General features: G+C 36.0%; 2 protein-coding genes across 2 annotated transcripts; both read left to right on the forward strand.

Moving 5' to 3' along the window:
- The first annotated feature begins 8152 nt into the window (after nucleotides 1–8152).
- Nucleotides 8153–12285, forward strand: LOC141588293 (uncharacterized). The gene is made up of 4 exons (XM_074409740.1): nucleotides 8153–8425; nucleotides 8948–10522; nucleotides 10628–11481; nucleotides 11844–12285. The coding sequence occupies exons 1-4, from the start codon at nucleotides 8153–8155 to the stop codon at nucleotides 12283–12285; spliced, it is 3144 nt and encodes a 1047-aa protein (XP_074265841.1).
- Nucleotides 12286–12388: 103 nt separating this feature from the next.
- On the forward strand, nucleotides 12389–13681 carry LOC141588294 (uncharacterized). Its single transcript, XM_074409742.1, has one exon. The coding sequence runs from the start codon at nucleotides 12389–12391 to the stop codon at nucleotides 13679–13681; it is 1293 nt and encodes a 430-aa protein (XP_074265843.1).
- Nucleotides 13682–13844: the final 163 nt, after the last annotated feature.

Consider the following 13844-nt stretch of genomic DNA (forward strand, 5'->3'; position numbering starts at 1 on the left):
GGGAGCTTGATGGGCGTGAGACACTGGATCAGAAGACTTAGTAGCTAGATCATTATTTAGAAGACCTTCACTTTTATTTATGTTAGTTCTTTGTAATTTGATGTAAAAGAGGTTTTGTAATAATTAAGTTAAAGTAATTGTATAATTTGCCTTGGAGTTTAATTTGTTATTCACTATCTCGGGAAATCGAGATGGTAACAGTCCAGTTTATTAGGGAATGTCTTGCTAAAGGCTCCTTCAGAAATCAGGGTGTTACAGTTTTAACCCTGACAAGGGGGTGGACAATTTTTATCGCACTTATTCCCTTCGACTAGCCACAACCATCATAACCCAAAATATGCCCATTTGACCCCATTTACGAAGGTCGTAGTAACACAAATCAAAGTTAATCTGAAACTGTGCCACCTTAGGCGATTAGTCTTTAGTCAAAAGAATCGACTCGTTAGAATACTATAGTAGCTCTCGCCACGACCAGGCTATATAAATTTGCCAGAACTCTATAAGCGGTCACAGCCCGATAAAGTGTTCCTAACAGTCTGCCTATGTGATCGACTAGTCATCACACATGACTGTATGGCACTGAACTTGCCATCAATCGTATCACACTCTAGTCACTTCGAGACGTCACCTCATATAAGTGACTATGGGCGAATACTATGTTAATCCGAGTTCACTTTAACGGGGTTCAATTGTCTCTACAACCCGTTTGGATGTAACAAAGTATAAAAGGAGTTTTTAGATTTAAAAAACACGAACGACAAATGTGATTATCACATATGAAGAGTCAATACCTGATTACTACTTCATATTTTTATAGTCCGTTTTCATCTTATATGTAGTTGTTCATCTCAATGCAATTGAAATGACATATGACATGACTTATCATGTTAAGCCTTATGAGAAGGCTTTGGTTAGTAGGTTTTATCAACTTCTTGTACCTAACTCAACCTTACTACATACTCGTTTTCCTTTGTAACGTATACATTTGCATTACAAAACTTTCTGAGTACGTGTCTAGATCCAATCTAGACATAAGCTCTCTAGCCTTAGAATAGCTCCCACTGTTTTCACAGTATGCGGGATCCATTGTCTTGCACATCTCATGATTGCAAGTGTACTCAATTTCCGTTGTAAATATTTCTCATTGTTCTTTATTGCCTAGAACGATTCTAGAAAATCTATTTCTTAAATAACATAGCCACAATGGTATCTTAACCATCCTAATGTGTTTTGATTATGGTTTTGTCGGAAACCATGCGCAATCTCAAATGTCAATTGTCATCTGTGTAACACCCTTACAAAAAATTGCATCAAAAACACTTTGCTTTACATCATTAATGTTTCTGCAAGCACTTAAGGGTAATATTTATGGCGTACTTGGTAAGTATTACTTAAATTCGATTTGAAACAATTCATCATACTCAAAGTATATGAAGTGTTATACATCATTTCCTATTTAATTGATTCGGCAGCGGAAGCAAATGGAATCAATCAAATATGTTCAACTCGATTGAACTAGTCATGAATCTTATCAACATAAGACTCCTTATTTGACATTAATATCATGTAGATTTATCTCCATAAATCCGGATATTAAAGATGTACTATATTTCTCCAAAGTCTTAAATCATTCGCAATGATCAATATGTCATCCACATATAAGACTACTAAAATTTCCGTAACTCCCACTAAACTTCATGTATAAACACAACTTCTCGACTTATCGAGAAATGTTTTATAACATGATAAAAACATTGATTCCAACTCATTGATGTCCTACTTAAGACCCTCTCTTAAGTTTCACTTTATCTTAGGATGGCAAGAATCTACAAAACTCAAGACATGTATTGAATACATTCCTTCTAATTGAAGAAGTGGGTTTTAGATTCACTCGCTTTATATATCTCATAATGAAACACAATCCCTAAGAAGATCCAAATAGACTTAAGCATTTCAACTAGTGCAAAACCCTTTGCTACCAATCAAGCTTTGATATCTAACAATTCACTTGGAATTTGTTTCGGATTTTCATGGCTCTAAGCCTTGTATTGAGTTGTGACTTAAACACTCTCATGTAAGTCATATGTTCATTACTTTCCAGAAGTAATCAAATTGAATCAAACAATTTCTTTGTAAGTTGCAAGCTCTTTACTTTCTAAAAGTAACACTAATTCATTGTCTTCAACAAGTGATGACTTTAACCTCCTAGGTTTTGGGAAACAACGTCTTACACAAAACGTCTCATGTAGCCAAGAAAGACCAGTTTCTTGCGACATAACATTCTTTGTGGCTCTTGAATAATTTCTCCCACTCTGTCTTCTAGAAATAAACTTGTATTCTAGAAAGACAGCTTCACGAGCCACAAACTTGTTGTATTCGTGATTATAGTAAGGAAAAAATGAGCATTTGTTTCTTGTGAAAACTTACAAGCATGGTACCCTACCATTTCATATCACATATGAATTACTTTAAATTTAGTGGAAAAATAATTTAGACAAAATGATAAAATCCCCAAAAGGATCAAGTAACTCAAAGTAACTTGATTGAAGTCCAAACCATATCGAAATAGCGTTTGATTTCTTTATCCAACCACACATTATCCCATAATGCATGCTAAGAGAGATTAATTTGTGATACTATATCACATTTTCTTTGGCTTATATCAAAGTCTTCACTTTGATAATCCCATCACGACTAGATCGTGATTTTTTTGAACTCTTTGAACTTCGTCAAAGATTTCTCTATTTACCTTATTAAGTGAACACATTAGTGTCATCTAAATAGTTGGTAAAAGAAATTGATCAACCTATTTTGGATCAATGATTTACAACCTCGATCTGCTTTTCAACCAAAAGGCACGAGACATCTTGCTTTGAATACAAGATACGCATATACCATAAGATCTAATGGTTTCAAGAGTACTCGATAACTCTTTGCGTTCATCATTCCAGAATCTAAGGTTTAATCTTGGGTTACCAATTTGAGTCTTGCATCATCTTCATGATATATCATTCTAGTTTGGTTTAGAATATAATCACCTTGATAATGGGCTTGCCATACATCAAATCATGTTGTATAGGGTCACAAAAGTGAAACCTCTTTTGTATCTTAATAAGTTTTTATTCTTATTTAGAGTTTATGCACTTAATAGTCATAATTAAGTACAACTATAAACCCAAAACTAGATTGATTACACAATGACTCTATCTCTCGATATTATTTGATGCTAGTCGTCATATTATAATCATCTTATGTATCGAATACAATGATGAAAACCTCCACTGGTTTCTATTATTGACGAAGTAGTAATAGAAAAATTTATGTTAATCAAATAAACATTTAAAGAAGAAGATCCCATTAGATGTCCCACAACTAACTTGTTGATTCTTCAATAATTTGGGGTAGTTTCCTTTCTAGCGTTCAACAATTAAGACAATGGAAACTTTATCGGTCGGGATTGATAGGTTTAGTATCGTTATTCTCAATAACTTTACTTTTAACATTACCTTGTATCAATTCCATTCTAATTTTACTTCTCGAACCTCGTCCTTTTCTTAACTGTTTAAGAGGATGCTCCCACTCATTTCAATGAGTCTTTGCTTAGAGAAGCAAAATTTAATTTCATGAAGACTACTCTTCATTCGTTCGTTTAGTCTTAAAACTTTCATTGAAGTGGTTGCGGTATTTTGGTCAATTTTGATTTCCAACAAATCTAGTTACCAAAATGATTTAACGTTTCAAAGTACTTAACTTAATTAAGCATATGAGAAACAATTGTAAGTAGATATGTTAGTCAAGAATCAAAAACCCTTTTGATCACAAATAACTTCCATATATACTCTTCACAAGAGATCCTTACAATGAATAATTCGAGGTTTTAGAAGAAAATTCATATTTGTCTTTAGTTACGACGTTTTAATGGAGATTTGAATCAAAAATCGAAATGATATCGTATATGAATTTGTGGTGAAGAAATAGAACAATATGATAACAGAATAGTGAAACCTTAACATTTATCGTTTTATTAATACTTGTAAATAACACGTAAAAGCATCTACATAGTGACCTCTACCCAACTATGATAAATGATTCCAAGATCCAAATTCATATTAACTTGGGCACGGTAGGGCCGATTCATCTCTTATCAATATAACTCGGTGGATTAACTCTTTAATCGATTCTACTTTTAGAACTCTTGGTCGATAAAATTGCATTAACATTTATCTTTAGCCCGGAACACATGCGACTACGGTCACGAATACTTCCGTTGAGCTCAATCCAAATTTCGAATAAATGTGTCCATGATCCAAATCCACATCAACTTGGGCACGGTAGGGCCGATTCATCCCTTATCAACATGAATTCGGTGGATAGACATTTATCACCCACTTCCCCTACGTAACAAGGTTTGTAACCCGGTAGGGCCGAGCGCACTCCCTCATGAAATAGATTTCCATGGTTTCTACTTTTTGGTAAGGCTAAGTCTCAATTGTTTATTTTAGCGAGAGGTCATGTCAATTTATTATCTATCACGTTTTAAGTGAACTAAAGCGGTGAACTACGATAATTGTAATTGACATGGTCGATAAACTCGATTAAAAAGATGATGCATGTTTTAGTTATGGCGATTTAGCGATGCATGCGACATATAAATAAAATGCAAAGCATAAATGAAATCCTAGTATGGCCTTCCTAAAATAGTAAATCTAATAAACTATTACAAATTCGGAAACCAACTCCTTTGGTCCCTTGAACTTCGGTTTTGGCACGCATCTCGAGGTAACATCGTCTTTAATGGATCGCCTTCTCGTGTGACACCGTCTTCAAGGTTCTCCGGAATAAATAAATTACATAACAAATTACATAATTTCCTATTATACATTTGTAATTAAAATAAAATAAATCTATTAAATTACAAAACGGTGATACGAGATCACAATAAATTACAACCGAATCGATATTCCCATACATTTCGGGTAATACCAATTAAAACTAAGGCCATACTAAGTAAAATTACATAATTCAAAAATTACATAAAATTAAAATATGACAATCATAAATAAAATGCAGCATTATAATATGTATGAGCATGCCCAATTTTATGCTAAATCGCCTTTAAGGAGCCAATATCGTATATTAATCGGTTTTTACGGATTTGCGTAATTCAACCTTTTAAAATCACAATAATTACATAAAATCATATTTATGCACAATTTAATTATCCTAACCAACTTAGGACTCAAAATTAGTCCCCACTAACATATTGACAATAATTAAGTTATATTTCTTAAAATTGTTCATAAATGGACTCAAAATTACAATAAAATGCCATAAACTTCAAATAAACCATAACAATTTCAAATAAATTTGAAATTTGAAATTTTAAACTCATGAACATTCTGGAAAAATACCATGAGACTCATATTGTTCAAAAGACTTAGGTTAAAAATTTCGAAATTTATCGAGAAAAACAATGTTGCGGTTTATCGGATTTATCAAATATTATCATAAAAATATGAGAAAAATTATTTTAATTTACTTTTCACTTTTATATCTGAAATAGGTGATAAAATTCAACATGTGACGTTTTTCCTTAGTCATGAAGTATGTTTTAGCAATTTTTCACTAATTAAAGTCACTATTTATGTTATTTTTCAACAAAAATCCATAAATCATGCATAAAGACTTCATTATAGCCAATTATTTTACACACATCTTTTAAAATGGCATGTGACAACATACTAAATTTATATGACCAGATTCGAAATATTACTCATATTAACCTATTTTTCATTTAAATTCGATTTTATCATGAAAAATCCATATTTCAAGCATAAGAACTACAAAAATTATGAAAAATTACAGGTCATCTAAAGATAATATATGTGAAAACATAGACAAAAACCACTAGAAAAATCGAAGTTTAGCTAATTTTCGTCCAAAACTGACATTTTTATCATAAAAATCATATTTTAATGCCAATAATATATAAAATGAACAATAAAAATCCATAAATAAACCGAAATGTCCTAAAAGTCACTTAGGACCAGAAAATTTTAGCATGCAAAATTATTTCATGATTTATCTTCATAAATCCTAAATAACAAGTTTTATATGTTAATTAAATTAACTCGGAAAAACTAACCCGATTTTGCATGCAACAACCATGATGCTCTGATACCACTTTTTGGAAATCATATTTTAAATATCACATATTTAGGTTTAAAGTTTTAGTCATAAAAACTTAAGGATCTTATGCATGCAAAACTAGAAAAGAATAAGAAAAATCGTTTCATACCATATGAATATTTCGGCTATTATGGGCACCAACAAGATCTCCTACTTGTTAGTTCTTGAGCTATAATGAATATTAGGATGATCCTCCAAAAATCTCAAAGTAGAGATTCTCCTCTTGATTGCACCCAAGATTATCCCTTATCCCTACTAAATAATATTAGCTAGATATTAGTTTAGTAGTTTACCTTAAAATTGATTATTAACACTCATATATTACATTAATAATTTTAGTAATCTTTTATGAACAATATGAATCAAAAATCTCAAGTTTTTGATGAAGAAAAAGATGAATATGAGAGAGGAAAAACTATGCATGTCATGTGAATGGACAAGCATTAAGAGAATAATTAGAGAAATAGGCATAATAAAAATCAAAGAGAGAGAATGACTTCTAGAGAGAGAAAATCCTCTCTAGAAAATTAGGGTTTCAGTTGCAATATGGCAAATAAACCTCGATCTAAATCTTCTCTTAACAAAATTAAAAAATCCAAAGCTAAATTGCGACTTTCTTTTTCGAATCTAGAAAATTTACGACTTGATAATAGTGAGGAATCGATGGAACCTACCAATTTGGAGATGGCGGCATCCAGTTCAACAATGATTCCGCAATCTGCTGATGCAAAGACTATGAGACCGGTCAGTGAGATTGTGGGGATTCCTGTTATTAACTTGGATACTGTTGTGGAAGATGATGGTAAATCAGACGCGGAGGACGCACCTGTAGTGGAAGATGATGTAGAATCAGAGGAGGAGGAAATCCCAGTTGTGGAGGAGGAAGCAGCAATTTCTGATGCAGATCCTATTGCTGGGGAAGCGGGATGGACTCAGGTTTCTGGTAAGTCTCGTCCTCGTTCTCCTACTAAAGGCCAAAAAGAGTTGCTTCAGATAACGCCTGAGGAAGAACAACCTGAAATTGACTACTGGTCTACGGCAGTTATCTGCTATGTTTTAGGAGGTAATCCTCCATGGGCGCGTATGTCTGGGTTTATTAACACCTTGTGGGGGAAATATAAATACGATAAAGTATCTTTTTTACCTAATGGCGCTTTCCTAGTTCATTTCCCTACAATGTAATGTCGAAACCTAGTCCTGAAATAAGGGTTCCCCATGTTTGACAACAAACCTCTTGTTGTTAAACCCTGGTCTGAGAATGCTTCTCTCGCCAAAGAACCTGTTAAAGCTGTGCCCGTGTGGATCCGTTTGTGTGGTTTGGGTCTGAAATTATGGGGCGAGAAGACACTTGAGAAACTTGCTTCACTGATTGGGAAGTACATGAGAGCTGACAGTGCTACACTTGAGAAAACCAGGATTGGTTATGCTAGACTTATGGTAGAAGTGCAAGTGGGGCAAGACTTCCCTGAGAGAATTTACTTTAAGGGTGAAAAAGGCTTTGAAGTGAATGTTGGGGTGGAATATGAATGGAAACCATTGGTGTGTGGGTCTTGTAAAGGAATTGGCCATTCAAAGGCAGATTGTAAGAAGAAAGTGGCAGTTCCTAGACAAGTCCAGGTTTGGAGGCCAGTAAGTAAACCCACTGGGAAAAATGCTCCACCTACTCAACCAGTGGTAGCACCTCCTGCTTCTCCTCCTTTTGGTGGGGTTACTATCCATAATTCTGCCAACCTCCCTACACCAGTGAGTCCAATTATTCAATTAGTCAGGCAGGAACATGCTCCAGTCTCACACCTCAGACCTGGTACATCATATTTGGCAGCTGTTTCACTAGAACGTACTGCAAGCACGGAACCTATTCCAAACAAAGAGGGGAGTGGAGTACCTATTCCAGACAAAGAGGGGAGTGGAGTACCTATTACTAGTGATAATGGATAAATTGGGGTTTTGGAATGTCAGGGGTATGAATAATCCAAATAAACAACTAGATATCAAGCAGTTTCTCTATTACAATAAAGTTGGTTTATTTGGTTTGGTGGAGACAAAAATAAAGGAGCAGGATTTCCTTAATGTTCTAAATAATCTTGGGCAACATTGGAATGGAATTAACAATAATTTGCATCATCTTGGTGGTCGTGTCTGGATCATTTGGGTACCTCAGCTTTTTAGAATTCATCTACTTTATAGTAATGATCAGCATATAACTGTTGAAGTTACTTATATCAGTTCTGGAGAGGTTTTTGGTACACTGTGGTTTATACATCCAACTCTGATGATGATAGACTGAGATTGTGGGATCACCTGAGCCAGATTAATACCCATTGCACAAAGCCTTGGTGTATTTGTGGGGATTTCAACTTTATACTGAACTATAATGAAAGAATAGGCAGAGAGGTGGTCTGGAGTGAGATAAGGGATTTCAGGCATTTTGTGGAAACTTGTGAGTCTGATCGACATCCAAGCCCATGGATCTTTCTTTACTTGGAACAACAAGCAAGACCCTTCCTCCAGAGTTTTTTCTAGGATTGACAGATGTTTGGTTAACTTGGGTGGATGCTTTTGTATCCGAGAATGCTCTGCTTTTTTCATGAATGAGGGCACTTTTGATCATTGTCCCTGCATCTGCTCTAGAAGGAATGAGTCACATATAAGGCGTGCTCCTTTTAAATACTTCAATATGTGGAGTTTGGACCCTTATTATAAAGATGTGGTAATTGCAGAATAGCAAAAAACTATTCCTGGGGTTAGGATGTACCAGGTTGTTACTAAGCTCAGGAACTTGAAGAAACCTTTGAAAGAGCTTAATAAAAACAGGTTTTCTGATATAGAGAGGAGTACTGAAGTTGCTAAGCATCTCTTAGATGATCTGCAAAAACAAATGCATATGAATCCCCAGGACCATCAGCTTTTGGCTTCTGAAATGGAAGCTGCTGGTAATTATAGAATCTTAAATAAAGCTAGGTTCAGTTATCTGCAGCAGAAAGCAAAGGTGGAGTGGCTAAAAGAAGGAGATGAAAACAATAGTTTCTATCACAGTAGGATCAAAACAAGACAAATCCACTCCAAGGTGGCTCATATTACTGATAGTAATGGAGTTGTTCTTCAAGATCCTCTGGCAATTGAAAATGCTTTTCTGATTTATTATACTGATCTGTTGGGTACCAGCAAGTTGACTGCTACGGTACATAAGCCTACTGTGAGGACTGGAAACTTGACTAATGATTCTCATAACCAGATTTTGTTTAGACATGTTACTGACAATGGAATCAAGCAATGTATCTTTTCTATTCCTGCTACCAAGAGCCCAGGACCTGATGGATACACGAGCCAGTTTTTTAGAGATTCTTGGGATATTGGGGGACAGGATGTGTGTGATGCAGTCCATGATTTCTTCAATTCTGGTCAACTGTTGAAACAGATCAACACTACCAACATTACCTTAATCCCCAAAGTGAGTAACCCAACTACTGTTATAGAGTTCAGACCTATTGCCTGTTGCAACATCCTTTACAAGTGCATTGCTAAATTACTCTGTAATAGATTGGGAGATGTTTTGCTTGATATTGTGAATATTAGTCAAGGGGGGTTTGTCCAAGGCAGAAATATTGTGGAGAATGTTCTGATATGTCAGGACATTGTCAGGCTTTACAACAGACAATCTGCCTCTCCTAGATGTTTGATAAAGATTGATTTGAAGAAGGCTTATGACAGTGTTGAATGGGGCTTCTTGGATAAGATGCTTAAGGCTTTAAACTTCCCTGAAAAATTCAGCAACTTGATTATGAAATGTGTAACTTCACCATCATATTCTTTGTCCCTAAATGGAAGATCCTTTGGCTTTTTTCAGGGTAAAAGAGGTCTCAGGCAAGGTGACCCATTATCACCTCTCCTTTTTACCCTTTGTATGGACTATTTATCAGGAATCTTGGGGGTGATTGGCAATCAAGAGAATTTCAAATTCCATCCTCTCTGTGGACCATTGAAACTGAATCATCTTTTATTTGCTGATGACTTGCTTCTATTCTCCAAAGGGACTCCTGCTTTCATCATGTGGCTACTTAGAGCCTTTGCCACTTTCTCAGCTGCTTCTGGTCTTTGCCTCAATAAAGATAAAACTGAGATTTACTTTAATGGGGTAAGGAATGACACTGTTGATGATGTTCTTCAGGTCTCTGGTTTTCAGAAGGGGGCTTTACCTTTTAAATACTTAGGGGTTCCTATATCTTCAAAAAAATTAACCAAGAATGAAGGAAGGAAATTGACTGATAGGATTACAGCAAGAATTAGAGCTTGGGGCTCAAGATATTTATCTTATGCTGGAAGACTCACCTTGGTTACCTCTGTTCTTCACACTTTGCATTCTTATTGGGCTACTATTTTCCTCATCCCCACTGGAATAATGAACAATATTGATCGTATTTGTAGGAATTTCCTCTAGGGTGGGAAAGACACCTATCTCCGTGCCCCTGCAGTTGGATGGGATTCTTGTTGTATGCCAAAAGCAGAGGGTGGACTGGGTATTAAAAACGCAAATATTTGGAACAAGGCTTTATTAGGGAAATATGTTTGGTGGGTGGCTTCTAAGAAGGATCATCTTTGGGTGCGTTGGGTTAACCATGTGTATTTAAGGGGTAGTCATTGGACCAACTACTCTCCTCCTAATGATTGTAGTTGGTCCTGGAAAAAAATTGCCCACATTATGTCTTTGTTTACCCCTGCATACATTGATGATCATTGGTTGGGTTTGCCAGCTGCCTATTCTGTTAAGGCAGGATATGACTGGCTTAGAAATCCTCAGGCCACTGTAGACTGGTGGAAAACAACTTGGAATGCCATGAACATTCCTAAATCCTCCTTCATCTTCTGGGCAGTGCAGCACAAAAGGCTTCTAACTCGTGACAGGCTTGCTAGAATGGGTGGTTCTGCTAATATGGAGTGTTACTTATGCAATATGGAGGATGAAAATCATGAACACCTGTTTTTTTACTGTGCTTTTAGTAGCAGGTGTTCTGCTTTACTACAACAGTGGACTCATGTAAACCTCAAGCCTAAAGATCTGGTTGGATGGAACAAGAGAGGGAGAAGACATAGTGTATTAAGAAGAAGGCTCATGTGTGCATTTTTTGTGATGTTGGTGTACTTAATTTGGAAAGCAAGGAATAGAGCACGGGTTCTCTCTTATGTTACTCACCCTACAAGGATAGTGCAGCAGGCCATTAAGGATGTATTAAGCAGATTTTGGGCTAGAAATCAGAGGCAGCTTACTCGGGAGGATGCAACATGGATTCAGAAGTTCCGTTATAACTAAAGTCTTTTTTGTACTGGATATCTTTTTTTGCTGAGGGTACTGTTTTTTGTACGATTCTATACCGGATGATGTAATTTTGTTGTTAATATTAATATACTTACACTTTCCCAAAAAAAAAAAAAAAAAAAAAAGAAAGAGAATAATTAGAGAAGTCTTCAAAACTCAAGATAGAGAGAGAGAATGTAGGGAGAGAAAGCTCTAAACAATCTGAAAAACCTCAATCAATTTAGGGATCTTGAAAATGGCAAAAGCAAAAAAAAAAAAACCTGCATTAAATACATCAAAAATAAATAAAAAAATTACTGATTCTCGTACTATTAATACTACTTCTTCTCCATTAAATAAGGAGACTGATATTTCGAAATCTAGCATCAGGTGAAGTTCAGAGTAATGGAACAAGTGCTAGGGTTTTGGAGTTCACTGTGGAAACTCTTGAACCTTACGATTTGGATGAGGAATTTGATGATGCTCCGGAAGATACTTGTGAAGAGGGTCAGGATGACGTCCCTGAACCAGATCAGGAGGTTAATCCTGAGAATGAACAGGCGTGGACGAAGGTTTCTCGGAATACTCCTAAGGTAACTACACCTCCTTTACTTAAGCTTACAGTAGATGATGTTAAGGATGAGATAAAATTTTGGTCTACCTCTGTATTTGGGTATGTAGTTGGTGCAAATCCTCCCTGGAATGTTCTTGAGGGATTTATTAAGCGAATGTGGAAGGAGGAAGACTATGACAAGGTTTCGTTTATGCCGAATGGAATTTTTTTGGTGAGATTTAAGACTTAAGGCAATCCAGCAACGGGTTTTGCAGCATGGGTTTGTTATGTTTGATAACAAGCCAGTTGTGATAAAAGAGTGGAATGTGGGTACTGCACTTGTGAAACAAAAAATGGAATACTTGCCAATTTGGGTTAAACTGGTGGGACTTGACCTTAAATTTTGGGGTAACGACTGTTTGATCAAAATTGGGGGACTTATAGGAAAAGTGATAAGAAGAGATGAAGCCACAGAAAAGAGGAATTTCCTGGGATATGCTCGTCTAATGATAGAGGTGAAAGTGAATCAAAGATACCCTGAATCAATTAGTTTTTTGGATGAGGAAGGGGTGGAAAAGAAAATTAGGCTGGAGTATGATTGGCTCCCTATTACTTGCAATACTTGCAATGGTATAGGGCATGCTACTGGTCAGTGTAGGAAGAATGAAGCACCAAAACAGGGCCCTAAAGTCACTCAGGTATGCCGTAAGAAATCAAATGAACCTGCAACACAGACTGTAGTTACTCCTTCTGTGGGTGTCATTGGGGATAGGAGAGTGTTAACTCCTGGTCAGCATGTATCTCATCTGAGAAGACAGGAAGCACATCCTCCTGTTATTACTCCAGGGGGGCACTCTTATCTGGAAGCTGTAACCCAATCTTTGAAAAAAAGTGTGACTGGCAATAAGGAGGCCAGGTGGGAATGGATACAGGCCAAACTAGTAGTAATGGGTAGTGTTGGATTTTGGAATATTAGAGGACTTAATAAAGTGAATAATAAGATGGATATAAGACGATTCCTGCATATGAATAAAGTAGATGTGTTTGGTCTAATAGAAACTAGGGTCAAAAGCAATAATTGGTTGAAAGTTAGTAATAATATTTGTAATAATTGGGCTATTTGCACGAATCATCAAAGTCACAAAGGAGGGAGGATCTGGATGTTATGGAACCCTAAGGCCTATCAAGTGGATATTCAGCATGTTTCTTCCCAAACTATTCATGCTAGGCTAACTGATAGAGTCAGGCAAAGAGAATTTTGGATTACTTTTGTCTATGGATTTAATAAGGCTGCTGATAGGAAGAACCTATGGACTAGTCTGAAATCATACCAGCAGCAGATTACTGGAGCTTGGTTAATTGGAGGAGACTTCAATAACGTTCTACTTCCTAATGAGAGAATAGGGTCTCAGATTACTGCTGCTGAGATAAAACCATTTCAGGATTGTGTGCACTACTGTGGTGTGGAGGATATCAAAGCAGTGGGATCATTTTTTACTTGGACGAACAAACAAGAAGCATCACAAAGGGTTTATAGAAGAATTGACAGAGTTATGATCAATGATGAGTGGATTAATATGTTCCCTGAATCTTTTGCAAATTTCCTTCCTGAAGGTTTATATGATCATTGCCCTTGTATTCTATAACTTGAAGAGGATACTAGGAAGAGGAACATTCCTTTCAGATATTTTAATATGTGGGCAAAGGCTCCTGAATTTATGAATCTTGGGACTAAGCACTGGAGTGCTGACATTTATGGTACTCCTATGTACACTGTGGTGAAGAGATTGAAAGCTATGAAGGGTGATC

Source organism: Silene latifolia, chromosome 6 (assembly GCF_048544455.1).
Source record: "Silene latifolia isolate original U9 population chromosome 6, ASM4854445v1, whole genome shotgun sequence".
Classification (NCBI taxonomy): Eukaryota; Viridiplantae; Streptophyta; class Magnoliopsida; order Caryophyllales; family Caryophyllaceae; genus Silene; species Silene latifolia.

What these genes read in the sequence shown, in the direction of transcription:
- LOC141588293 (XM_074409740.1), top strand. Translation starts at nt 8,153, where the DNA reads ATGAATAATCCAAATAAACAACTAGATATCAAGCAGTTTCTCTATTAC. An exon ending in CTTATATCAGTTCTGGAGAG is followed by an intron (nt 8,426 to 8,947) that starts GTTTTTGGTACA and finishes AGGATGTACCAG; the next exon opens with GTTGTTACTAAGCTCAGGAA. An exon ending in GATGCAACATGGATTCAGAA is followed by an intron (nt 11,482 to 11,843) that starts GTTCCGTTATAA and finishes CCATTAAATAAG; the next exon opens with GAGACTGATATTTCGAAATC.
- LOC141588294 (XM_074409742.1), top strand. Translation starts at nt 12,389, where the DNA reads ATGGAATACTTGCCAATTTGGGTTAAACTGGTGGGACTTGACCTTAAA.